The sequence below is a fragment of the Gobius niger genome (genome assembly GCF_951799975.1).
Source record: "Gobius niger genome assembly, chromosome: 1".
Taxonomy (NCBI): domain Eukaryota; kingdom Metazoa; phylum Chordata; class Actinopteri; order Gobiiformes; family Gobiidae; genus Gobius; species Gobius niger.
The window spans coordinates 2,421,193-2,447,350 of record NC_136852.1 but is presented as its reverse complement, the minus strand read 5'-3'; the positions used below and the strand labels follow the sequence as shown (position 1 = coordinate 2,447,350).

The 26,158-nt window shown below is 45.2% G+C and overlaps 1 protein-coding gene across 1 annotated transcript; it reads right to left on the bottom strand.

Annotated features, from left to right (window-relative positions):
- Nucleotides 1-1,571: 1,571 nt before the first annotated feature.
- On the bottom strand, nucleotides 1,572-26,158 carry fbxo46 (F-box protein 46). The gene is made up of 4 exons (XM_079565805.1): nucleotides 25,770-26,158; nucleotides 12,399-12,640; nucleotides 4,636-4,952; nucleotides 1,572-3,221 (listed from the first exon to the last, which is right to left on the bottom strand). The coding sequence occupies exons 2-4, from the start codon at nucleotides 12,523-12,525 to the stop codon at nucleotides 1,584-1,586; spliced, it is 2,082 nt and encodes a 693-aa protein (XP_079421931.1). The 5' UTR covers nucleotides 12,526-12,640; nucleotides 25,770-26,158; the 3' UTR covers nucleotides 1,572-1,583.

Here is a 26,158-nt window from a genome sequence, read left to right as displayed (position 1 = left end):
AGAATAAAGGGGAATAAATTGGAGCATAATTGGGGGGAAAATAAGACAAAAATGAGCAAAAAAATTGTGAAAAAATTGTGAAAATTTGGAAAAATTGGGGCAAAAAAGAAAAAAAATATTAGTAATAAAAAAATTTTTAAAAAAAGGGGCAAAAAACTAGGAAAATCTGGGGCAAAAAAAAAAGAAAAAAGGTGAATCAATGGGGGAAAAATAAAAAATATAACTAATAAAAATCATAAAAAATGGAGGGAAAATCTGAAACAAGAAAAAAATGTAAAAAAAAAAAATGGAAGGAAATAAGAAAAATACAAAATAGGTTAAAAAATGTGTGAGAAAAAAAAAATGGGAAAAAATTGGGACAAAACTTGAATCTAAAGATATTTTATTTTTCAGTACCAACTTTCTGATTTCCAGTAGAAGCTAAACATTTCTTCCGAGTCCTGGTGTTGCTTAACGGTTTCCAGCCCTAATGATTCGGAGCGTTTTGAATGGAGTAAAGAGAGAAGTCAGATATTGCACATGTTTTACCTCAGCCTCGGCGCAGACTTGCCTCCACTTTTCCCCCCGACAGGTTTGGTTTCCCGAACTTTCGCCGCTCACGTGTGAAACCGGCGCGATGACGTTATGGCTATTTTTATCCGTCGAAAAAAACGTGGAATCAGCAGCATTTCAGGGGCCGACGAGAAGCGCGAGAGAAACAGCAACATTCAGAAGAAACCGGGAAGAGGCGGAGTCAAGTTTCTTTACAATCGTTTATTTTCCCCCCCGAAGAGGAGGCCGACATTCCCGCGGAGGAGGAGGAGGAGGAGGATATAAAGCACCGCAGCGACGAGGGAGATTCGAACGTTAGACACGGAGACGAGAGAAATTAAACAGCTCCGGAGTGAAGCTTCAGAAACGAGAGACGCAGCTCCAACGAGGCGGCGCTTTAGGCTTTTAAAACAAGAGGCGGCAAAGTCAGAGGCGCTGGAAACTAATAAATATAGATGATAAAACATTTGAAACCTCTGCTGTAGAAGAAAACAGAAATATGAGGAAAATCTTTTCATCGTAAAAATGGACAGAATCGCTCAGATTTTTGCTTCTTTCTTCAGGATTTGGTTTAATTTCAGCCCAAACTGCAGCTGAATGTGTTGCAATGTCATTATCTTTAATAAACTTGGATCTAAAGCCAGATAGACTTGGAAATAAATAATGAAATATGTTTTAATGCTTTTGAATCCCGGCAGACACAGTGTGAAGGTTTACTCTCAGCTTTGACTTTAAATCCTCCAAAGGAAACCTCTGTGTCACAGTTCAAAGTCTTTAGGTCAATAAAAAGCACCAAATGTGACTAACTGGCTTTAAATCTAAATAATAATAATAATAATAATGGCATCGCTTTATCACAGTATTTATTAACATTGATCCAGCGCAGGTTTTGGAGAATTAGAAAGTGTCAGGTCTGACTTTGCGGCGTCTCGTTTTTGTGACAGAATCACACATTTATTTGATAGTGAAAAGCCGCTCGGTGGAAACACGCCCCCTCCGCGGCGCTCGGTGGAGACACGCCCCTCGCCGGGGTGAGTACATTTCCCGCGCCTCTACCTGGCCTCCTCCCGCCGCTCCTCCCTCCGCGCCCGTAGCCCCGCCCCCTCGGCCGTGCTCTGCACCCAGTTGTTGTCGTGCAGCCCCACCCGGCAGCCCGGCGTGTCCTTGTCCGTGCGGCGGCAGCACATCCAGTACGATCTCCCGTAAGGCAAGTCGTGGTGGTAGGGTTTGGGGTGCCAGCGGCAGAGCGACACGTCGCCGCGCTCGTACTGGCGTTTGCACTGCTTACACGGGTCGTCGCGGTACAGCGGGTCCTGGGTCCAGCGCGAGTCCACGGCGCGCACGCCGAACGTCTCGATCAGAGCCTTGAAGTAGTGGCAGGTGCACTTGAGCGCGGCCAGCGAGCGCGTGGGCAGGTAGCTGAAGATGTTCACCATGATGTGGTCGGGCAGGAGCAGCATGTACTGCCGCGGCTCCAGCAGGCGCTGGATCTGGAAGCGGATTTCCAGGAAGTCGTGCGAGACGTGTCGGTACAGACGACACAGCGAGGAGTCGCCGCAGTCGTCCGTTACGATGGGCGACTCGGGCCTGGCGCTCTCGCCGCCCGCCGGGCCGTTACTGCTGTTGTTCACACAGTCTTTGGCTTTGCCCGCGGCGCTGGGCTCCTCCTCCTCTCTTTGGAGGAAGAAGAGCTGCCCGGGCGGGGGGTCGTCGCTCTGGTCAGGGGGCGGCACGGCGAAACAAACCGTCTCTTCCTGAACATTCTCGGTGCTGTCTTTACCGTAGAACACGCACTGGTCCACGGCGCCCGTCACCACCACCTCCACGTGGAACCCGGTCACTCGCTCGCGGCTCTTCTTCTCTGCGGCGCCGTGCTCCGCCTTGGCGTCTGAGGCGTTTGCAGAGTTCGTGTCTGTGTTGGAGTCTCCGCCCTCTGGTTTGGGCGCGGCGGCGGTGGCGGCTAACAGCAGACTCCCGGGGTCTCGTGAGGACGGGCTGACGAGCTGATACAAGTCACAGGTGATTTTCTCTTTGGAGCGAGCGCCGGACTGACCGCTGCCTCCGCACGTCATGAACATGCAGCGCGAGCGGCCGGCCGGCTCCAGCGTCACGCGCGAGTCGATGTTGGACACTCTGAAGGCGATCCGCACCTCGCCGTGGCTGTGCGTGGGCGCCGGAGGAGGCGTGGCCATGCCTGAACACGCCCCTTTGGCGCCGTCGTCCTTGTCTTTGCTGGACTCGACCCCGTGGCCCAGGTGGAGGCGGTTCTCCAGGTTCTGCGACTCGAAGCGGGCGATGGCCTGAGCCACGCGACACGTCTCCTGCTGCTCCTCCAGCTCCTGGTCCGTCTGGATCGGGGAGGCGGAGTCTCGGCGCTCCTTCTCGTCGAACACGAGCGGCGTGGGGTCGGAGATGGTCCCGCGGAGCAGCTGGTGATCGTCCTGCGAGTGCTGGTGCAGCCCCACGATGCCCTGCAGCGCCAGGGCCGTGCGCTGCTCCACCAGCGCCACCATCTCCGCCACAGACAGCAGGTCGCTCAGCGGCGCCGGGTCGTGGGTCAGAGCGGGGGAGTCCTCGCGGTCCAGGGGGGAGGAGGGAGGGGGCGGGGAGGAGCGCGTGGGAGGGTCGTACGAAGAACAGCGCCGCCGCCGTTTGGCCTTACTGCAGTCGGTCGCCCAGTTCCCCTTCACCTGTACACAACAACAACATTTATAAAGACGCGGGACGACATGAAGCGAAACAAGAGCTGGAGCGTCCTGGTATCACAGTAAAAGTCTCCAGTATCACAGTAAAAGTCTCCAGTATCACAGTAAAAGTCCCCAGTATCACAGTAAAAGTCTCCGGTATCACAGTAAAAGTCTCCAGTATCACAGTAAGTCTCCAGTATCGCAGTAAAAGTCCCCAGTATCACAGTAAAAGTCCCCAGTATCGCAGTAAAAGTCCCCAGTATCACAGTAAAAGTCCCCAGTATCACAGAAAAAGTCTCCAGTATCACAGTAAAAGTCCCCAGTATCGCAGTAAAAGTCCCCGGTATCACAGTAAAAGTCTCCAGTATCACAGTAAGTCTCCAGTATCGCAGTAAAAGTCCCCAGTATCACAGTAAAAGTCCCCAGTATCACAGTAAAAGTCCCCAGTATCACAGTAAAAGTCTCCAGTATCACAGTAAAAGTCTCCAGTATCACAGTAAAAGTCCCCAGTATCACAGTAAAAGTCTCCGGTATCACAGTAAAAGTCTCCAGTATCACAGTAAGTCTCCAGTATCGCAGTAAAAGTCCCCAGTATCACAGTAAAAGTCCCCAGTATCACAGTACAAGTCTCCAGTATCACAGTAAAAGTCTCCAGTATCACAGTAAAAGTCTCCAGTATCACAGTAAAAGTCTCCAGTATCGCAGTACAAGTCTCCAGTATCGCAGTAAAAGTCTCCAGTATCGCAGTAAAAGTCTCCAGTATCGCAGTACAAGTCTCCAGTATCACAGTAAAAGTCTCCAGTATCACAGTAAAAGTCTCCAGTTTCACAATAAAAGTCTCCAGTATCACAGTAAAAGTCTCCAGTATCGCAGTAAAAATCCCCAGTATCGCAGTACAAGTCCCCAGTATCACAGTAAAAGTCTCCAGTATCACAGTAAAAGTCTCCAGTATCACAGTAAAAGTCTCCAGTATCACAGTAAAAGTCCCCAGTATCACAGTAAAAGTCTCCAGTATCACAGTAAAAGTCCCCAGTATCACAGTAAAAGTCCCCAGTATCGCAGTAAAAGTCTCCAGTATCGCAGTAAAAGTCCCCAGTATCGCAGTAAAAGTCTCCAGTATTACAGTAAAAGTCTCCAGTATCACAGTAAAAGTCTCCAGTATCGCAGTAAAAGTCCCCAGTATCGCAGTAAAAGTCTCCAGTATCACAGTAAAAGTCTCCAGTATCACAGTAAAAGTCTCCAGTATCACAGTAAAAGTCCCCAGTATCACAGTAAAAGTCTCCGGTATAGCAGTAAAAGTCCCCGGTATCGCAGTAAAAGTCCCCAGTATCACAGTAAAAGTCTCCGGTATCACAGTACAAGTCCGCAGTATCGCAGTACAAGTCCCCAGTATCGCAGTACAAGTACTCGCTCTCACCTTCATGGCGCTGGGCCGCCCCTGTCCCGCGCCGCTGAACTGATGAGCCACGAAGAAGGCGATCTTCTCCTTGGTGTTCCCGGGCTTGATGACGTACCACGTGTCCAGCAGCACGCGCCCGTCCTCCAGCTGCGTCCCGGCGGGGGAGGGCGCGGTGGGCGGGGCAGACGGAGGGGGCGGGGCCTGGCTCGGAGGCGCCGCGGCCGGGGACGCGTCCTGCTCCGGCGGCGTGTTCTCCCGTCCCACGTCCGCCTCCGACACCCCGGGCGGCGGCAGCAAACAGCCATCGCCTACCGCAGAGTCAGAGCGCGAAGAGCCTGGAGAGAGAAGAGACACAGAGTCAGAGAGTGAAGAGTCTGGAGAGAGAAGAGACACCGAGTCAGAGAGTGAAGAGCCTGGAGAGAGAAGAGACACAGTGTCAGAGAGTGAAGAGTCTGGAGAGAGAAGAGACACAGAGTCAGAGAGTGAAGAGTCTGGAGAGAGAAGAGACAGTGTCAGAGAGTGAAGAGTCTGGAGAGAGAAGAGTCACAGCGTCAGAGAGTGAAGAGTCTGGAGAGAGAAGAGACACAGAGTCAGAGAGTGAAGAGTCTGGAGAGAGAAGAGACAGTGTCAGAGAGTGAAGAGTCTGGAGAGAGAAGAGACACAGTGTCAGAGAGTGAAGAGTCTGGAGAGAGAAGAGAAACAGAGTCAGAGAGTGAAGAGTCTGGAGAGAGAAGAGAAACAGAGTCAGAGAGTGAAGAGTCTGGAGAGAGAAGAGACAGAGAGTCAGAGAGTGAAGAGTCTGGAGAGAGAAGAGACAGAGTCAGAGAGTGAAGAGTCTGGAGAGAGAAGAGACACAGTGTCAGAGAGTGAAGAGCCTGGAGAGAGAAGAGACACAGTGTCAGAGAGTGAAGAGCCTGGAGAGAGAAGAGACACAGTGTCAGAGAGTGAAGAGTCTGGAGAGAGAAGAGACACAGTGTCAGAGAGTGAAGAGTCTGGAGAGAGAAGAGACACAGAGTCAGAGAGTGAAGAGTCTGGAGAGAGAAGAGACAGTGTCAGAGAGTGAAGAGTCTGGAGAGAGAAGAGACAGTGTCAGAGAGTGAAGAGTCTGGAGAGAGAAGAGACACAGAGTCAGAGAGTGAAGAGTCTGGAGAGAGAAGAGACACAGAGTCAGAGAGTGAAGAGTCTGGAGAGAGAAGAGACAGTGTCAGAGAGTGAAGAGTCTGGAGAGAGAAGAGACACAGTGTCAGAGAGTGAAGAGTCTGGAGAGAGAAGAGACACAGTGTCAGAGAGTGAAGAGTCTGGAGAGAGAAGAGACAGTGTCAGAGAGTGAAGAGTCTGGAGAAAGAAGAGACACAGAGTCAGAGAGTGAAGAGTCTGGAGAGAGAAGAGACACAGTGTCAGAGAGTGAAGAGTCTGGAGAGAGAAGAGACACAGAGTCAGAGAGTGAAGAGCCTGGAGAAAGAAGAGACACAGAGTCAGAGAGTGAAGAGCCTGGAGAGAGAAGAGACACAGCGTCAGAGAGTGAAGAGTCTGGAGAGAGAAGGGACACAGCGTCAGAGAGTGAAGAGTCTGGAGAGAGAAGAGACACAGCGTCAGAGAGTGAAGAGTCTGGAGAGAGAAGAGACACAGCGTCAGAGAGTGAAGAGTCTGGAGAGAGAAGAGACACAGCGTCAGAGAGTGAAGAGCCTGGAGAGAGAAGAGACACAGAGTCAGAGAGTGAAGAGCCTGGAGAGAGAAGAGACACCGAGTCAGAGAGTGAAGAGTCTGGAGAGAGAAGAGAGACAGAGTCAGAGAGTGAAGAGTCTGCAGAGAGAAGAGAGACAGAGTCAGAGAGTGAAGAGTCTGGAGAGAGAAGAGACACAGTCAGAGAGTGAAGAGTCTGGAGAGAGAAGAGACAAAGTCAGAGAGTGAAGAGTCTGGAGAGAGAAGAGACACAGTCAGAGAGTGAAGAGTCTGGAGAGAGAAGAGACACAGTCAGAGAGTGAAGAGTCTGGAGAGAGAAGAGACACAGAGTCAGAGAGTGAAGAGTCTGGAGAGAGAAGAGACACAGTCAGAGAGTGAAGAGTCTGGAGAGAGAAGAGACACAGAGTCAGAGAGTGAAGAGTCTGGAGAGAGAAGAGACACAGTCAGAGAGTGAAGAGTCTGGAGAGAGAAGAGACACAGAGTCAGAGAGTGAAGAGCCTGGAGAGAGAAGAGACACAGAGTCAGAGAGTGAAGAGTCTGGAGAGAGAAGAGACACAGAGTCAGAGAGTGAAGAGCCTGGAGAGAGAAGAGACACAGTGTCAGAGAGTGAAGAGTCTGGAGAGAGAAGAGACACAGAGTCAGAGAGTGAAGAGTCTGGAGAGAGAAGAGACACAGAGTCAGAGAGTGAAGAGTCTGGAGAGAGAAGAGACACAGAGTCAGAGAGTGAAGAGCCTGGAGAGAGAAGAGACACAGTGTCAGAGAGTGAAGAGTCTGGAGAGAGAAGAGACACAGTGTCAGAGAGTGAAGAGTCTGGAGAGAGAAGAGACAGTGTCAGAGAGTGAAGAGTCTGGAGAGAGAAGAGACACAGTGTCAGAGAGTGAAGAGTCTGGAGAGAGAAGAGACACAGAGTCAGAGAGTGAAGAGTCTGGAGAGAGAAGAGACACAGAGTCAGAGAGTGAAGAGTCTGGAGAGAGAAGAGACAGTGTCAGAGAGTGAAGAGTCTGGAGAGAAAAGAGACACAGAGTCAGAGAGTGAAGAGTCTGGAGAGAGAAGAGACACAGTGTCAGAGAGTGAAGAGTCTGGAGAGAGAAGAGACAGTGTCAGAGAGTGAAGAGTCTGGAGAGAGAAGAGACACAGTGTCAGAGAGTGAAGAGTCTGGAGAGAGAAGAGACACAGAGTCAGAGAGTGAAGAGCCTGGAGAGAGAAGAGACACAGAGTCAGAGAGTGAAGAGCCTGGAGAGAGAAGAGACACAGAGTCAGAGAGTGAAGAGCCTGGAGAGAGAAGAGACACAGAGTCAGAGAGTGAAGAGTCTGGAGAGAGAAGAGACACAGCGTCAGAGAGTGAAGAGTCTGCAGTGAGAAGAGACACAGAGTCAGAGAGTGAAGAGTCTGGAGAGAGAAGGGACACAGAGTCAGAGAGTGAAGAGCCTGGAGAGAGAAGAGACACAGTGTCAGAGAGTGAAGAGCCTGGAGAGAGAAGAGACAGAGTCAGAGAGTGAAGAGTCTGGAGAGAGAAGAGACACAGTGTCAGAGAGTGAAGAGTCTGGAGAGAGAAGAGACAGAGTCAGAGAGTGAAGAGTCTGGAGAGAGAAGGGACAGAGTCAGAGAGTGAAGAGTCTGCAGAGAGAAGAGACACAGTGTCAGAGAGTGAAGAGCCTGGAGAGAGAAGAGACAGAGTCAGAGCGCGAAGAGCCTGGAGAGAGAAGAGAAACAGTGTCAGAGAGTGAAGAGTCTGGAGAGAGAAGAGACACAGTGTCAGAGAGTGAAGAGTCTGGAGAGAGAAGAGACAGAGTCAGAGAGTGAAGAGTCTGGAGAGAGAAGAGAAACAGTGTCAGAGAGTGAAGAGTCTGGAGAGAGAAGAGACACAGTGTCAGAGAGTGAAGAGTCTGGAGAGAGAAGAGACAGAGTCAGAGAGTGAAGAGTCTGGAGAGAGAAGGGACAGAGTCAGAGAGTGAAGAGTCTGGAGAGAGAAGAGACAGTGTCAGAGAGTGAAGAGTCTGGAGAGAGAAGAGACACAGTGTCAGAGAGTGAAGAGTCTGGAGAGAGAAGAGACACAGTGTCAGAGAGTGAAGAGTCTGGAGAGAGAAGAGAAACAGTGTCAGAGAGTGAAGAGTCTGGAGAGAGAAGAGAAACAGTGTCAGAGAGTGAAGAGCCTGGAGAGAGAAGAGACACAGTCAGAGAGTGAAGAGTCTGGAGAGAGAAGAGAAACAGTGTCAGAGAGTGAAGAGCCTGGAGAGAGAAGGGACACAGAGTCAGAGAGTGAAGAGTCTGGAGAGAGAAGAGACACAGAGTCAGAGAGTGAAGAGCCTGGAGAGAGAAGAGACACAGAGTCAGAGAGTGAAGAGTCTGGAGAGAGAAGAGAAACAGTGTCAGAGAGCGAAGAGCCTGGAGAGAGAAGAGACACAGAGTCAGAGAGTGAAGAGTCTGGAGAGAGAAGAGACACAGAGTCAGAGAGTGAAGAGTCTGGAGAGAGAAGAGACACAGTGTCAGAGAGTGAAGAGTCTGGAGAAAGAAGGGACACAGAGTCAGAGAGTGAAGAGTCTGGAGAGAGAAGAGACACAGTGTCAGAGAGAGAAGAGTCTGGAGAGAGAAGAGACACAGTGTCAGAGAGTGAAGAGTCTGGAGAGAGAAGAGACAGTGTCAGAGAGTGAAGAGCCTGGAGAGAGAAGAGACACAGAGTCAGAGAGTGAAGAGCCTGGAGAGAGAAGAGACACAGTGTCAGAGAGTGAAGAGTCTGGAGAGAGAAGGGACAGTGTCAGAGAGTGAAGAGTCTGGAGAGAGAAGAGACAGAGTCAGAGAGTGAAGAGTCTGGAGAGAGAAGAGACAAAGAGTCAGAGAGTGAAGAGCCTGGAGAGAGAAGAGACACAGCGTCAGAGAGTGAAGAGTCTGGAGAGAGAAGAGAAACAGAGTCAGAGAGTGAAGAGTCTGGAGAGAGAAGAGACACAGTGTCAGAGAGTGAAGAGGCTGGAGAGAGAAGAGACACAGTGTCAGAGAGTGAAGAGCCTGGAGAGAGAAGAGACACAGTGTCAGAGAGTGAAGAGTCTGGAGAGAGAAGAGACACAGTGTCAGAGAGTGAAGAGCCTGGAGAGAGAAGAGACACAGTGTCAGAGAGTGAAGAGTCTGGAGAGAGAAGAGACAGTGTCAGAGAGTGAAGAGCCTGGAGAGAGAAGAGACACAGAGTCAGAGAGTGAAGAGCCTGGAGAGAGAAGAGACACAGTGTCAGAGAGTGAAGAGTCTGGAGAGAGAAGGGACAGTGTCAGAGAGTGAAGAGTCTGGAGAGAGAAGAGACACAGAGTCAGAGAGTGAAGAGCCTGGAGAGAGAAGAGACACAGAGTCAGAGAGTGAAGAGCCTGGAGAGAGAAGTGACACAGTGTCAGAGAGTGAAGAGCCTTGAGAGAGAAGAGACACAGAGTCAGAGAGTGAAGAGTCTGGAGAGAGAAGAGACAGAGTCAGAGAGTGAAGAGTCTGGAGAGAAAAGAGACACAGTGTCAGAGAGTGAAGAGTCTGGAGAGAGAAGAGAGAGTCAGAGAGTGAAGAGTCTGGAGAGAGAAGAGACACAGAGTCAGAGAGTGAAGAGCCTGGAGAGAGAAGAGACACAGTGTCAGAGAGTGAAGAGTCTGGAGAGAGAAGAGACACAGTGTCAGAGAGTGAAGAGTCTGGAGAGAGAAGAGACAGTGTCAGAGAGTGAAGAGTCTGGAGAGAGAAGAGACACAGTGTCAGAGAGTGAAGAGTCTGGAGAGAGAAGAGACACAGAGTCAGAGAGTGAAGAGTCTGGAGAGAGAAGAGACACAGAGTCAGAGAGTGAAGAGTCTGGAGAGAAAAGAGACACAGAGTCAGAGAGTGAAGAGCCTGGAGAGAGAAGAGACACAGAGTCAGAGAGTGAAGAGCCTGGAGAGAGAAGAGACACAGAGTCAGAGAGTGAAGAGCCTGGAGAGAGAAGAGACACAGAGTCAGAGAGTGAAGAGTCTGGAGAGAGAAGAGACACAGCGTCAGAGAGTGAAGAGTCTGCAGTGAGAAGAGACACAGAGTCAGAGAGTGAAGAGTCTGGAGAGAGAAGAGACACAGCGTCAGAGAGTGAAGAGTCTGCAGTGAGAAGAGACACAGAGTCAGAGAGTGAAGAGTCTGGAGAGAGAAGGGACACAGAGTCAGAGAGTGAAGAGCCTGGAGAGAGAAGAGACACAGTGTCAGAGAGTGAAGAGCCTGGAGAGAGAAGAGACAGAGTCAGAGAGTGAAGAGTCTGGAGAGAGAAGAGACACAGTGTCAGAGAGTGAAGAGTCTGGAGAGAGAAGAGACAGAGTCAGAGAGTGAAGAGTCTGGAGAGAGAAGGGACAGAGTCAGAGAGTGAAGAGTCTGGAGAGAGAAGAGACACAGTGTCAGAGAGTGAAGAGCCTGGAGAGAGAAGAGACAGAGTCAGAGCGCGAAGAGCCTGGAGAGAGAAGAGAAACAGTGTCAGAGAGTGAAGAGTCTGGAGAGAGAAGAGACACAGTGTCAGAGAGTGAAGAGTCTGGAGAGAGAAGAGACAGAGTCAGAGAGTGAAGAGTCTGGAGAGAGAAGAGAAACAGTGTCAGAGAGTGAAGAGTCTGGAGAGAGAAGAGACACAGTGTCAGAGAGTGAAGAGTCTGGAGAGAGAAGAGACAGAGTCAGAGAGTGAAGAGTCTGGAGAGAGAAGGGACAGAGTCAGAGAGTGAAGAGTCTGGAGAGAGAAGAGACAGTGTCAGAGAGTGAAGAGTCTGGAGAGAGAAGAGACACAGTGTCAGAGAGTGAAGAGTCTGGAGAGAGAAGAGACACAGTGTCAGAGAGTGAAGAGTCTGGAGAGAGAAGAGAAACAGTGTCAGAGAGTGAAGAGTCTGGAGAGAGAAGAGAAACAGTGTCAGAGAGTGAAGAGCCTGGAGAGAGAAGGGACACAGAGTCAGAGAGTGAAGAGTCTGGAGAGAGAAGAGACACAGAGTCAGAGAGTGAAGAGCCTGGAGAGAGAAGAGACACAGAGTCAGAGAGTGAAGAGTCTGGAGAGAGAAGAGAAACAGTGTCAGAGAGCGAAGAGCCTGGAGAGAGAAGAGACACAGAGTCAGAGAGTGAAGAGTCTGGAGAGAGAAGAGACACAGAGTCAGAGAGTGAAGAGTCTGGAGAGAGAAGAGACACAGTGTCAGAGAGTGAAGAGTCTGGAGAGAGAAGACACAGTGTCAGAGAGTGAAGAGTCTGGAGAGAGAAGAGACACAGTGTCAGAGAGTGAAGAGTCTGGAGAGAGAAGAGACAGAGTCAGAGAGTGAAGAGTCTGGAGAGAGAAGAGACAAAGAGTCAGAGAGTGAAGAGCCTGGAGAGAGAAGAGACACAGCGTCAGAGAGTGAAGAGTCTGGAGAGAGAAGAGACAGAGTCAGAGAGTGAAGAGTCTGGAGAGAGAAGAGACACAGAGTCAGAGAGTGAAGAGCCTGGAGAGAGAAGAGACACAGAGTCAGAGAGTGAAGAGTCTGGAGAGAGAAGAGACACAGAGTCAGAGAGTGAAGAGGCTGGAGAGAGAAGAGACACAGTGTCAGAGAGTGAAGAGTCTGGAGAGAGAAGAGAAACAGAGTCAGAGAGTGAAGAGTCTGGAGAGAGAAGAGACACAGTGTCAGAGAGTGAAGAGGCTGGAGAGAGAAGAGACACAGTGTCAGAGAGTGAAGAGCCTGGAGAGAGAAGAGACACAGTGTCAGAGAGTGAAGAGTCTGGAGAGAGAAGAGACACAGTGTCAGAGAGTGAAGAGCCTGGAGAGAGAAGAGACACAGTGTCAGAGAGTGAAGAGTCTGGAGAGAGAAGAGACAGTGTCAGAGAGTGAAGAGCCTGGAGAGAGAAGTGACACAGAGTCAGAGAGTGAAGAGCCTGGAGAGAGAAGAGACACAGTGTCAGAGAGTGAAGAGTCTGGAGAGAGAAGGGACAGTGTCAGAGAGTGAAGAGTCTGGAGAGAGAAGAGACACAGAGTCAGAGAGTGAAGAGCCTGGAGAGAGAAGAGACACAGAGTCAGAGAGTGAAGAGCCTGGAGAGAGAAGAGACACAGTGTCAGAGCGCGAAGAGCCTGGAGAGAGAAGGGACAGAGTCAGAGAGAGACCGTCAGAGGCAGTGCTTACAGAGAGAGGGCGCCGTAGCTCCGCCCGCGGCGCTCACGGCGGCTGCAGACCGGGCCTTGTTCTGGGAGTAGGTGCCGAACGGCCGCGGGCACCAGAGCCGGATGTGGGAGAAGGTGTCTCGCTCCATCACGCGACGAGCACCGTGCGGCTAAAGAGGGAACGCCGGCATCTTCCTCCCCCAGAGAACAGCCTTCCACTGGGGCCGAGGGAGAGGGGCGGCCGGGGGGGCAGCGCTCATGCACCTGAGGGCAGAGGAGAGAGGGGGTTTAGGTTACAGAGTCGCACCTGAGGCAAACTCCAAACATCCGCTCTGTAAACAAAGAATAGAGGTCGAGCCGTGTATGAAGCTTCTGAACTGCAAACCGGGACAGTGTTGAGCTGTGACAGCAGGGGGCGCTTTATTAGAGGCATAGGGCTGATTTATTCAGGACATTCATGTGCAGTAGATTCTTCAGAAGGAGCTCCTATGACAGACAAGCATCAGCAGATTCCAGACAAAAAACTGTTCAAAACTTTTGATTACGTTATGGGAGCTGATATAAGAAATCTTTCATCTCCCCCTGGTGTCTCTGGTCAGACAACCACAATTGCAACTTGACTGCCAGCGGACCGGAGCCACCAATACACACTAATGGAATCACAAAGAAGAAGCTAACAGGCTAACGGACAAAGCTAACTGCAAGCTAGCGCCACTTTAAACAGTATTTACAGCCAACATGGGAGTGAATTTTTTTCCCATTGTGTAATTGGATGAACAATATCCCTCTGTCTCTTTGTCTTTTCTGTCAGTGTAGGATTTCTCCAGGAGGTGGGGGCGTTCCTAGGAGGACTCAGGCAAACCTATCCCTAAAATGGCCGCCATCAGAGTTTTTACAGATTACTCAAAAATATGTGAATGTGCCAAGGCAACACTGCAGGCATGTTTTTAATGAGGGAATGACATAATAACATGAGGTAAAACTTGAAAAAGTCCATTTTGCATAATACCCCCCCTTTAAAAGTCTGGCTCCAAAGAGTTTTTCTTTTTCTAAAAATCCCTACGAGCCACATGACAACACTGGGGTAAGTGAAATGTTTTTAACCACGCTAGTTTTTGTTTACCAGCCAGAAATTATGGAACAGCGCAGGAGGAGACAGGAGACTCATCTTTATTATATTATATCAATGAGGGAAACGATGACTGGGTCAGCTAATAAAACAGTGTTTGTGTTTTAATGAGAAATGCTGTTAAAGAATAACTGATACAACATGTTTATTATGCACAAGTTATAACGATCAGATCAAAGCCCGTCATTTAGCCGAGGATATTTAGTGTCGAAAAGTCCAGTGATCCTTGTGTGACGAAACTCAAACCAAAAACTCCAAAAGGCTGGATCGGTGCATCACGACCAACAATAATAAAAAGCAGCTCAAAGAAGTGACATCCTGGTTACATCGACGTGAAAAAAAGACAAAATAGAATTGTTGAAAATGTGTGTGGTTTTGGAAACGGCGACCGGAGCATGAGGCCGGTTGTGCCGTCTGCACTCGTGTCAATATCAATCCCATTTCCTCCTGCTCCAGTCCATAAGCTCCTCCTGAAGAGCTCCAAATCTAATCACACAGAGTTCTTTCTCCACAGAGTTCAGCCAAGGCTCCGCGCTGGAACTTAGAGCTAAAGGAAGCCTCAAAGTCAAGTGTTCTCAGCTGATTTATGGTCAACATCGCTGTGATTTTACTCTGTATTGTGCAGAGGATTTATTTTAGCAGTTTTTATTATAGAGTAGGGCTGTGCAATTTATCGAAATTCGATTACGATTTTGATTACAACAGTAAACGATTACAAAATTAGCATAATCGCAAAAAATCGATTATAATTTTTTTTCTCAATTTTTTTTTTTTTCTTCAAATATTTTTTTATTTTCAAATTATTTTTTTTCAATTTTTTTTCTAATTTTTGATTTTGGGATTTTTGTCACTTTTTTGCTGGATTTTTGTCACTTTTTTGCTGGATTTTTGTCACTTTTTTGCTGGATTTTTGTCACTTTTTTGTTGGATTTTTGTCACTTTTTTGCTGGATTTTTGTCACTTTTTTGCTGGATTTTTGTCACTTTTTTGTTGGATTTTTGTCACTTTTTTGCTGGATTTTTGTCACTTTTTTAATGGATTTTTGTCTTTTTTTTGCTGGATTTTTGTCACTTTTTTAATGGATTTTTGTCACTTTTTTGCTGGATTTTTGTCATTTTTTTGCTGGATTTTTGTCACTTTTTTGCTGGATTTTTGTCACTTTTTTATGGATTTTTGTCACTTTTTTGATGGATTTTTGTCATTTTTTTGATGGATTTTTGTCATTTTTTTGCTGGATTTTTGTCACTTTTTTGATGGATTTTTTTAAAGGCAACAAATAATCGTTTGAATAATTGTGATTTCAATTATGACAAAAAATAATCGTGATTATTATTTTTTCAATAATCGAGCAGCCCTATTATAGAGTTTAATGAGACTTGGTTTACAATACCTTACAATACAATACAAACTATTTTTGAACGTCTGAATCCAATGTAAGGCTTATAAAGGACATTTCCATCTTGTTTAACGGCCCCAGAATCCTCCCAGGACGCAGTTGTCAGGGGACCACACGGGGCGGAGCTGTCCGGGCGCCCGCGGCTCTATTTTTAGCCCAGATCGGCAGCTCGTGTTGTGGGTGGGGCAGCAGCAGCGGCAGCCTCTCCCCGAGTGAGCTCCAGAATTACCCACAGTGCTCGGCGGCGGATTTGGAGGCCGTGCCAAAAACGTGCCCAGACGCTTAAGATGAAGGAGCGAGTGGCACCAGAGGCTGAAGTACCGCAGAGGGACGGAAGCTGGAGACTTTCTCCACAGAGAAACTCGAGAAACCACGTGGTCAATGGTCAGATATGAAGCTCATTTTCTCCCTTACACATTTTAGTTTTAATGTCAGAGTAAAAACAGGCTGAACAAACACTCCCTTTGTGATGATTATGAACCCCTTAACTCCCACCTGAACCGAGCACATTTTCTCCAGTTTGGCTTTACCCCAATCCAAAAGCTTCTGGAACAAAGCTGTGAAAATAGCAACAAATCTGAGACGAAAACAATGATGGAAATTTGACAAAAAAGTGAGAAAACATTGACAAAAAAGTGAAGAAAAGTTAATGAAAAAGTGGCAAAAATGTCACAAGAAATTGACAAAAAATTAATAAAAAATGACAAAAATTTGATAAAAATGTAACGAAAAAATTACAAAAACATGATAAAAATTTGACCAAAAAATGACAAAAATGTGATAAAAATTTGACCAAAAAATGACCAAAACTGACAAAAATGTGATAAAAATTTGACCAAAAAATGACAAAAACATGATAAAAAATTGACCAAAACTGACAAAATGTGACAAAAATTTGACCAAAAATGACAAAAATGTGATAAAAATTTGACCAAAAAATGACCAAAACATGATAAAAAATTGACCAAAACTGACAAAATGTGATAAAAATTTGACCAAAAAATGACCAAAAAAAATGACACAAATGTGACAAAATATGACAAAAAAATGACAAAAAAGTTACATAAATGAGTTGAATAATAAAAAAAAAAATAATGGAGAAAAAAATCTGATGACGTGAGGAAAAAGATCCTCTCTGTTCAGGCGGGAGTTAAGAGGTTAAGGACTTGTAAGGACGTGTTTCAGACTTTCCCATAAATCGCTCCATCACATCTGCGTCGCTCCCCCACGTCATTCACAAATACTGGCATGTTTGGTATCCACGTGTAGCATGAAAGGCCGGGATGACGCTGTAATCCAAAATATGGTCATTTCCTTTGTGGGCGACAGCAGCGGCTAAAGACGGGAGGAACATACACAGGGCGTATGTGCAGACGAAGGCACTAAACTTTAACAACATCTGACCTTCAGTCGCTCCATAAGACTCCACACTTTACAAGCTCCGACTCAAACACATTTGCAAGCTTTTTTCAGAGGGATTTTTAACGTCTAATTCCCGCCTGATTAATGAGCTTTGAACCGGGAAAAAAAGACAAATGCTTGAATTTTTCCAGATTTTCTCTAGAGATCAATAAATATTAGGGATGCACAATAATTATCGGCATTTTGGCGCCATCCCTGATAAAGCTGATAAAAAAACAGGACAGCACATTTACAGCAGCAGATAAACGCTCTCCACGAGTATTCCAGCGAAACAGCTGTGCAGGCGCTCTCTCCGAGAAGGAAGATTTTTTTGACTTTTTACATCGAAGTCACTTCAACATTAGCACCGCAACAAAATGAGAAAAAGACGAGGAAATGCGACCCGCTCACGTAAGTTACTGGAACAGAGCGAGGCCTAAAAACACATGTATTATCTTCGTATTTCTGATCAAATAAACACGACAGCCCCGCGATTAAAGCGCCATGAACGAGAGGAGTTTCACATTGATGAAATGAGCCGCGCTGCCACACGAGGCACAAATGCATAAATGAGCCCAATGCAGGAGAGCGCCTTGTTTCTGTGCTGTAGTATGTTGTGAATGTGATAATGGTCTGTTTTTGGGCTGGATTATTGTCACTTTTTTGCTGGATTTTTGTCTTTTTTTTGCTGGATTATTGTCACTTTTTTGCTGATTTTTTGTCAATTTTTTGATGAGTTTTTGTCATTTTTGTAGCTTTTTTTGTTGTGTTTACATCCTCATTTTCTTTTTTCTTTTTTCTCGCTGTTTTGAAGCAGCTTTTAGATTTGGAGAGCTTGGAGAACAGGAGAAAACATGTTCAGGTGGGAGTTAAGAGGTTAATAAACATTTGGTGTATAAAGGTCAAGCGATGTCACTATATTACTAAATAAACGCCCTCTGGAAACCGGCCTTGTTTTGGTCCCAATTATGCATGATTTTAAGTCTTGTTTTGATAAATCCTGATGAAAAGTAGCCGATGATTTGTGTGTAAATGTAACGTAGACATTAATCAGCCGCCTTTCCTCTGTTTAACCCTGAGCCTTTCCTGGGTCTGTAACGGGACACTGATTGGTTTTCCTCATGACACTTAATATGGTTCCAGTGCCAGAGAGAGGCAGCAGACCGGCGCCCCCTGCAGGCTCCCCCGGTCTAAAACAGGGCTGTTGTTGCTGAGAGACTGAGGCGGGGGGTGGTGTGTGGGCGAGTTTTGTCTTTACACCTCTCCCTGAGCTCCACACGCTGCTCACCGGGAAACACTGCAGAGACTCCACAGCCCAGCCCAGCACAGCCCAGCACAGCACAGCAGCTGAAAGTCCAGGTTCAGGACAAAGACACGCACTGTGAGGAGATAAACTATTACAAATGAGACTTTACTTCTCTGCAGAGGACGTTTTACTAAATAACAGCTATTTCCATCACGACTAAAGGTGATCCCGACACAGTAACTTTAGAATCGCGCTCCTCCATTTGTCGCACTCACAATGTCAGATTCGATCTTTTTCTCGCTGTAAAACAAGCTCCTCAGGTTAGCTAACATTTAATTCTCCACCTGACGGGTTTTACATTTGCCAGAAAAAGAGTGAAAGTGAGTGAGGCAGTTCACAAAGCCGTGTTTGTCTTTTACTGTGACTCAGATCAGTGGCGGCACGGTGGCGCAGTGGTTAGCGTCACTGTGAAAAAGCAACAAAACTGAGACGAAAACAATGATGGAAATGTGACAAAAAAGTGAGAAAACATTGACAAAAAAGTGACGAAAAATGTATGAAAAAGTGGCAAAGTCACAAAAATGTCACAAGAAATTGACAAAAAATGGACGAAAAATGTGACAAAATTATGACAAAAATTTGATACAAATTTTGCAAAAAAATTACAAAAATTGGACAAAAAATGACAAAGAAATTGATAAAAAATTGACGAAAAAATGACAAAAAAGTTACAAAAATGAGTTGAACACCCAACAAAAAAAAGATGGAAAAAATATCTGATGACGTGATGAAAAAGATCCTCTCAGTTCAGGCGGGAGTTAAGAGGTTAACCCCGGCCTGTAGGAGCAGTGAGCTGCCAGTATGGGCTGGCACTCAGGGACCCAGGACCCCCTGGTGGCCAGAAACATCTGGCTGGAGGATTCACCTATTGCACATGTTTTTACCACTAACCTACACAGACAAGGGGAGAACATGCAAACTCCACAGAGAAAGGCCCCGTCCAGGTGGGAATCAAACCCGGAACCTTCGAGCTGTGAGGCACGAGCGCTAACCGCTGCGCCAACGTGCTATAATGACAATAAAGCAATTGACCGATTGACTTTTCGAGGTCACGGTCTGCAAGTTCATGACACGGATACAAATGCTTCACAATTAGGTGCACAGTGTTTATCCCACAAACGCCCGAGTTTACAAACTAAAGGACAAAGCAGATTGTGTTCATCACTAGAAAAACTCAAATCAAGTATAGTAAGTGGTTCCTTTAGTGAATTGTGGTCAAATATTTCCGTCATGTTCTGAAACAGTTTGCGCTGCTGCTGACGACGACTGTGGTGATGATCAGGTCTGAGAGGAGGCGCTCACAGTAAACACTAAATAAACATGGCTTTAGCAAATAAAAGACTAACTCATCTCCCTGTGGTATGTGTCGTGCGGCCGTATTTAAGATGCCGGCGCTGATCCCGTCTCCGTTACATCACATCATCGTTAATCCTCCGTGAGGATGACAGCGCGACCAGTTCAGGACAGAGGCGGCCGAGAGGACACAGCGTTTATCTGACGCACAAATAATCGCTCTATGATTCAGGTTTGTGTCTCCCTGCTCTAAAGAGACTGCACTTCACAACAGACAACAAAGGCTTTGTGAATAAAGGGAAAATACCCAGTTTACAGAATATCGCAGACAGATTTATTTTAAAAATTTCTCTTACCACCCGCCTAAACCGAATGCATGCTGTCCTCTATGGCTATAGGCCTGTGTAACACCTCATTTGAAAGCTAAGACCCGCAAAACTTATTTTTTTCCCTCGCGTTGTTGCTGTGTTGTGTCACTTTTTTTATGTTTTTTTATTTTTTTCAAATTTTTGTCACATTATTTTTTAAATTTCTGTCACTTGTTGGTTGATCTTTTGTCACTTTTTGGTTGAATTTCTTTCACTTTCTGGTTGAATTTTTGTCACTTTTTGGTTGAATTTTTGTCACATTTTGGTTGAATTTCTGTCACTTTTTAGTTGAATTTCTGTCACATTTTGGTTGAATTTTTGTCACTTTTTTGTTGAATTTTTGTCACATTTTGGTTGAATTTTTGTCACTTTTTGGTTGAATTTTTGTCACATTTTGGTTGAATTTTTGTCACTTTTTGGTTGAATTTCTGTCACTTTCTGGTTGAATTTCTGTCACTTTTTGGTTGAATTTCTGTCACTTTTTGGTTGAATTTCTGTCACTTTTTGGTTGAATTTCTGTCACTTTCTGGTTGAATTTCTGTCACTTTCTGGTTGAATTTCTGTCACTTTTTGGTTGAATTTTTGTCACTTTTTGGTTGAATTTCTGTCACTTTCTGGTTGAATTTCTGTCACTTTTTGGTTGAATTTCTGTCACTTTTTGGTTGAATTTCTGTCACTTTTTTGTTGAATTTTTGTCACATTTTGGTTGAATTTTTGTCACTTTTTGGTTGAATTTTTGTCACATTTTGGTTGAATTTTTGTCACTTTTTGGTTGAATTTCTGTCACTTTCTGGTTGAATTTCTGTCACTTTTTGGTTGAATTTCTGTCACTTTTTGGTTGAATTTCTGTCACTTTTTGGTTGAATTTCTGTCACTTTCTGGTTGAATTTCTGTCACTTTCTGGTTGAATTTCTGTCACTTTTTGGTTGAATTTTTGTCACTTTTTGGTTGAATTTCTGTCACTTTCTGGTTGAATTTCTGTCACTTTTTGGTTGAATTTCTGTCACTTTTTGGTTGAATTTCTGTCACTTTTTTGTTGAATTTGTGTCACATTTTTGTTGAATTTTTGTCACTTTTTGGTTGAATTTCTGTCACTTTTTTGTTGAATTTTTGTCACTTTTTGGTTGAATTTCTGTCACTTTTTGGTTGAATTTTTGTCACTTTTTGGTTGAATTTCTGTCACTTTTTGGTTGAATTTTTGTCACTTTTTGGTTGAATTTCTGTCACTTTTTGGTTGAATTTTTGTCACTTTTTGGTTGAATTTCTGTCACTTTTTGGTTGAATTTCTGTCACTTTTTGGTTGAATTTCTGTCACTTTCTGGTTGAATTTCTGTCACTTTCTGGTTGAATTTCTGTCACTTTTTGGTTGAATTTCTGTCACTTTCTGGTTGAATTTCTGTCACTTTTTGGTTGAATTTCTGTCACTTTCTGGTTGAATTTCTGTCACTTTCTGGTTGAATTTCTGTCACTTTTTGGTTTAATTTTTGTCACATTTTGGTTGAATTTTTGTCACATTTTTGTTGAATTTTTGTCACTTTTTGGTTGAATTTTTGTCACTTTTTGGTTGAATTTCTGTCACTTTCTGGTTGAATTTTTGTCACTTTTTGGTTGAATTTTTGTCACTTTTTGGTTGAATTTTTGTCACTTTTTTGTTCAGTTTTTGTCATTTTTTCGTTGCGTTTACATCCTTGTTTTCTTCTCATTTCTTTGAGGCCGTTTTGGTGCTCTTGTCCCAAGAAGCTTTTTGATTAGAGTAACACCAAACTGGAGAAAATGTGGTCCGCTCAGGTGGGAGTTAAGAGTTTAATAATCAAGCTTCATGTTTAGACACGTCCCGGAGCTTCATCGTTTGAGAGAACACGGAAACATGAAGCTAACACAGCAATGACATGCAGAGGAGACTGAAACTGCAGCTTCTGATGTGTCCATTTGATTTGTTCGCTGATACGAGCTCAGACTTCATATTGATGAGCAGTTGGAGGTTGAAGGTTTCTGCAGGTTTACCCAAATCAAAAAGCTCAAATAGCGACAAAAACTTGACGACAAAGTGTCAAAAACGCAAAAGAGTAAGAGAAAAGCAATGAAAAGAAATGTCAAAACGCAAGGAAAAAGATCAGGTTAGACTAGTTTTGTAGGTCTTAGCTTTCAAATGAGGCCTATAGGCTGTGACCTTTTAGATTTGGTAAAGCTAAACTGGTTAAGGCTTAATAAACCAGGAGAATTAGTAGTGAAGCTGAAATCTCAAAGAAAATCACTTGAGTCTAGTCCTTACACCAGGGCTGAGAAATACTTGGTTTTCACTGAACCCATAGTTATATCGTAATCTTATTTTTTATTTATCTATTTATTCATTTATTTGACAGGGACAGTGCAAGTCCACATAGCACAACGCAAGCTCGTAACTGATGCACAAGAGTTTATAGCCAGTGGGTTGGGCCTTTCTACACTACATTAACACTAACGTTCCTATATACACTATATAAATCATCTACAAACACAGACTCAGTGCTATTTACAAAGTTACACATGGGTTCAGTTCAGATTTCAGCCCAGACTTAACTCGAGAAGTGAACATTTTAAACTCAGTCATGGTTTTAAGTTCAGTGGGAAACGATTCCACAACTTTGTACTTTTATTTGTAAAGGCTCTGACCTAATGAAGTCTCGCGGCAGGAACTGTGCAGCTGTAACTCTGGGGCTGTTTTGTCTCTGTGTAAATGAACTGAGGCTCAGGTGCAGATTATTGAGACGTTTGAAAGTTAGTTTGAGAAAACGTGAATCGCTAAAACTTTCAAAGCTTGATTTGATCATTTTATTTCGAGCCATAAACAAAACTCTACAAGAACAAACAGAGAGACAAGGGCACATGCCTTTTCTGTCCAAGATCTTTACCTTTACATACAACACACTTCCTTTGCCTCTATAACTGGCCAACAGAATAAAATAAATAACGTTTTAGCTCGAAAAGGAGTGGGAAGAAGACAAACTTATTTACTCCCACCCCCATTCATATATCCTATACTTTACTATATTGACACAAATGTTCAGTGTGTTCGGAACAAAAAGAAAATGCCTCTAAAATGTGACCCATCAAGCGTAAGTTGACATGACATAGAGGAACTGAACTGCTACAGAAACCTCTGGCGCTCAGTAACACTAAGAGGAGGTGTTTATCAGTTAAAGGCGTTGATCTATGGAACGGTTTATCTATTCAACTTAAAGGATCTATATCATGCTATTTTAGCCATTGCAAAGTTAAGTATAGGCATTTATATGATATATTGTACCTCTACCATTATGGAGCACTCATTTTTGTGATAAATATAAGTGTTTTCTGGAGGTATTTTTCAAAACCGGAAGACAGAACGCTTCGATTCAGTTAACTCCGCCCCCTCTCTCCGCGCATACTTTACCGTAATATAAATAAACAGCAATAAGTGAAGATACACAGCTTCATAAATGGCTAACACACATGCTAATATGCTAACACACAAGCTAATATGCTAACCCGCGTTTGGACTGACTCACCACTCTGGTCCATCGCTGTTTACATTATGGGACTCGCGTTGGTTATAAAAGTTAATCCACTTTGATTCAGGCGAAGGTTCACCAAACATCCATCAGAGACAGTCACAGAAAAACAACCAGAATAAGTTGCAACGAGCTCCATCTTCAGCTGCAGCGCAAACATGACTGATCTGTTCAGACGCTCAGGGATGTGTTTGTTTTGGCCTCAACTGACCTGGAAGCACCTCGGACACATCCTTTTTTTTTTTCTTTTTTTTTCTTTTTTTTTTCATTTTTTACTCTTTGTTTCTCTCTTACGACAGAAATAATGAAAACGCTGTTTTACAAATTAAAATCCGTCCGTAAGCATAGAATTAAGACATTACATTACAGACGTCGAGCACTTCAGTTCCGCTGTTACGACACAACTGAGCAGGTCAGTCGTTCACCAGGAGAGGGCGGAGCCTCAGAGAGCAGGATTCAGGAGGATTACTGAGAGCTGCGTGAATGAAGCCACAAACCACTCTGGGGGTGTTTTTGATAAGGAAATAGCAAAACAACATGGCTAAAAGCTCCAAAAAGTCGATTTTGCATGATATAGGACCTTTAAGGGCTCCAAAACTATTAAAGCATTTAAGAAAACGTACAAGTTAAACATGATAGAGAAGTATTAACACTTGAATGAAGACCATTAGAAAAGAAGTCGATCGAGAAAACAAAGCATCATTTTTGATTGTTGAAGTTGAAGTTTTGTGCTTAAGTGTTTCCATCGTTGGTATTAAAGAAAGTGTATAATGTGTCTCTTTGGACACAGAGTCACAGTTGTAAAAGGGGTTTAAGCAGAATAAGTCTCGGCTTCAGCCTAAACCCCTTTCGGTCAGGCTTCATTTAGATTAAATTCTTAAAGCAGTACTAAGTAACTCTTCCCCCTAGAGGCCATAAGCGCAACTGCAGGTGTAGTAGCAAGTTACGATTTTTTAACTTATTAATTGTCTTGGAGAGTAAATACTACGCCGACAGGAAAGGCGAAGGGAGAGAGGGTTACTGTGCATCCAATTATACAATAGAATTATTTTTTTTCACACAAACCTGGCTGTAAATACTGTTTAAAGTGACGTTAGCCCGCGGTTAGCTTTGCCCGTTAGCATGTTAGCTTCTTCTTCGTGATTACATTAGTGTGTATTGCTTTCTCCGGACCGGTGGCAGTGAAGTTGCAAACATGGTTTTCTGGCCAGAGACACCAGGGGGCGATGAAAGACCCTCCAGTCATCCCATAAACACCTGTATTACCCCCACAGGGACGACGGGGAGGGTTTATTAAGGTAAACACGGTACTTAGTACTGCTTTAATGTATGTGTTTTCTTATTGTGTAATGTCTAAGATCTTTGGAAAACATGTGACATGTGATCTAAATTTTCATAATGACCGAAGAAAATAACTACAAACATGTAGAAAGTGTTGGGTCGGAGCGCTACTGGTTGGACATCTCTGCTTTATGAAAACACAAGCTGAACCTGCGATCACAAAGGCTCCACAAGTCTGATCGGTGAACATCTCTCCCTCAAACGCCAGAGACAAAACACTGATTTGTTTAAAACCTTGCAGCCTTTTGTCATAGTGTTGAAAAAGCTCTTTTGCGAAGCTCCAAACTCAACACAAACCGTCTGTACAGCGAAGTGAGAGCGTTTTACTTAGAGCTGCTCTAAGACTTTCAGACTTTCCCCTTTTCCTTCTTGAAGCGGTCTCTCCAAATGAAACGGCATTGGTCCCGTTTAAGCTTTCGGCATCTAATCCTGCAAATCCACAGCGGGCAGTGGCTGTTGCAGTGAACGGGGGCTTTGAGTCTTCCCTGGACAACAGAACAGACAGAACAACAGAAACCCTACAACAGCAAACACTGGGTATCAAAAACATTATTGTGTTTCATTTATGTGGTTTATAGGGGAGCGTTGTACATCTTTGACTGACCAAGACTGTGGCTAAACTGACACAAGAGTCACGTGCAGAAATCCCTCAGGAGAATGAGTAATGTTGTTCTGACAGCACAGTATATTCCCTACATAATAGCTATAATCACAACCGCAGTTTCATTTCGCTGTCCATAACCGTGCGGCCTTAATGTCCATTATTTCGCTCCTTCGATAATCTCCAGCACTCGCCCTGCCTTGACTCCACGATCACATCACACTTTTCATTGGATTACAAAGGAGTGGTCGGATTTACGTGAACAAAACCCCCCCTCCCCGTGCTACGATACGAGCACTTAAACCGGTATCAGCGAGATAAAGATACGCCCTTCACAGATATGGAAAATACATGTGCTGCTTTGTTTACCGGAGTCAAGATTCACTTTACAACTTCCTCATCAAGCCGCACCGTTTCGACAACAACAAACTCAAAGCAGCAAATCCCCGGAACGAGTCTTTAAACGTCGCAAGGAGTGTCATCAATCGTTAAGCGTCAGAAATGGGGAAATAAACATGTAATTTCTGGTCATCCTCTTTCCCTCAAAAGGCAACAGCAGCAGCAGCAGCACGGAAGGCCAACAAGTCACAACAAGTCAGTCACCTAAAGCAGATGTGAAGAAACAAAACAACATAAAGCTGCAGAGACACAACATTAAAATGCAAACAGTGAGGTTTAAAAGGCGCACGAGCCGTTTCCGTGTTTTGAAACGCCATCACAATACGCTTTCAACAGTTAGCCAACAATGCGCCGCTCATAATTGCTCGTTACACCTTTGCCACTGAGTGAAATCTAATAATTTACGTGTTTACAAAGATGAAGCGCGTTAATAAAGTGAATGTGTCGCTACAGATGTGATAATTCGCAGCCGAAGTGGAGTAAACACTTTGTTAGCAGCGCCGCGGCTAGTCGCGTTTAGCTCAACTTACCTGCGGGACAAGAACATGACAGCGGCGGCGGCTAAACATGCTAACCTTCAACAAAATCACCAAAACAACGCTATAAATGGACACTTCCGTGAAACTCACCTAATCCGTAAAGGTATCCACGGGTAATCCACGTAACCTGCGGGCTGTCGGTGGTGATTTTTACCCCTGCATCGCTCGTTTGTCCTGGGGGGGGGAAGCGCAGGCAGGTGACACGAGTTAACTCTCTCCGGCGAAGCTAACGCGGAGCTAACGCTAAGCTAACGCGGAGCTAACGAGGCTAGATGCTAACTAACGTCGACATTAGCAGCCTCCGGGGCGAAACAAGGGGCTTTTCTCGGTCCGTTTGGCCGTGACTGGGCTCGGGACAGTCCGATACACCCCGGGCCGTGCTCGGACACCCCGCGGCCCTTCGCTCGGTGTCTTATTTAGAAGTGACACGAGCTTTTACGGTTTGTTCTTGTCCGGGAGATACCAAAATAATCGGTGTC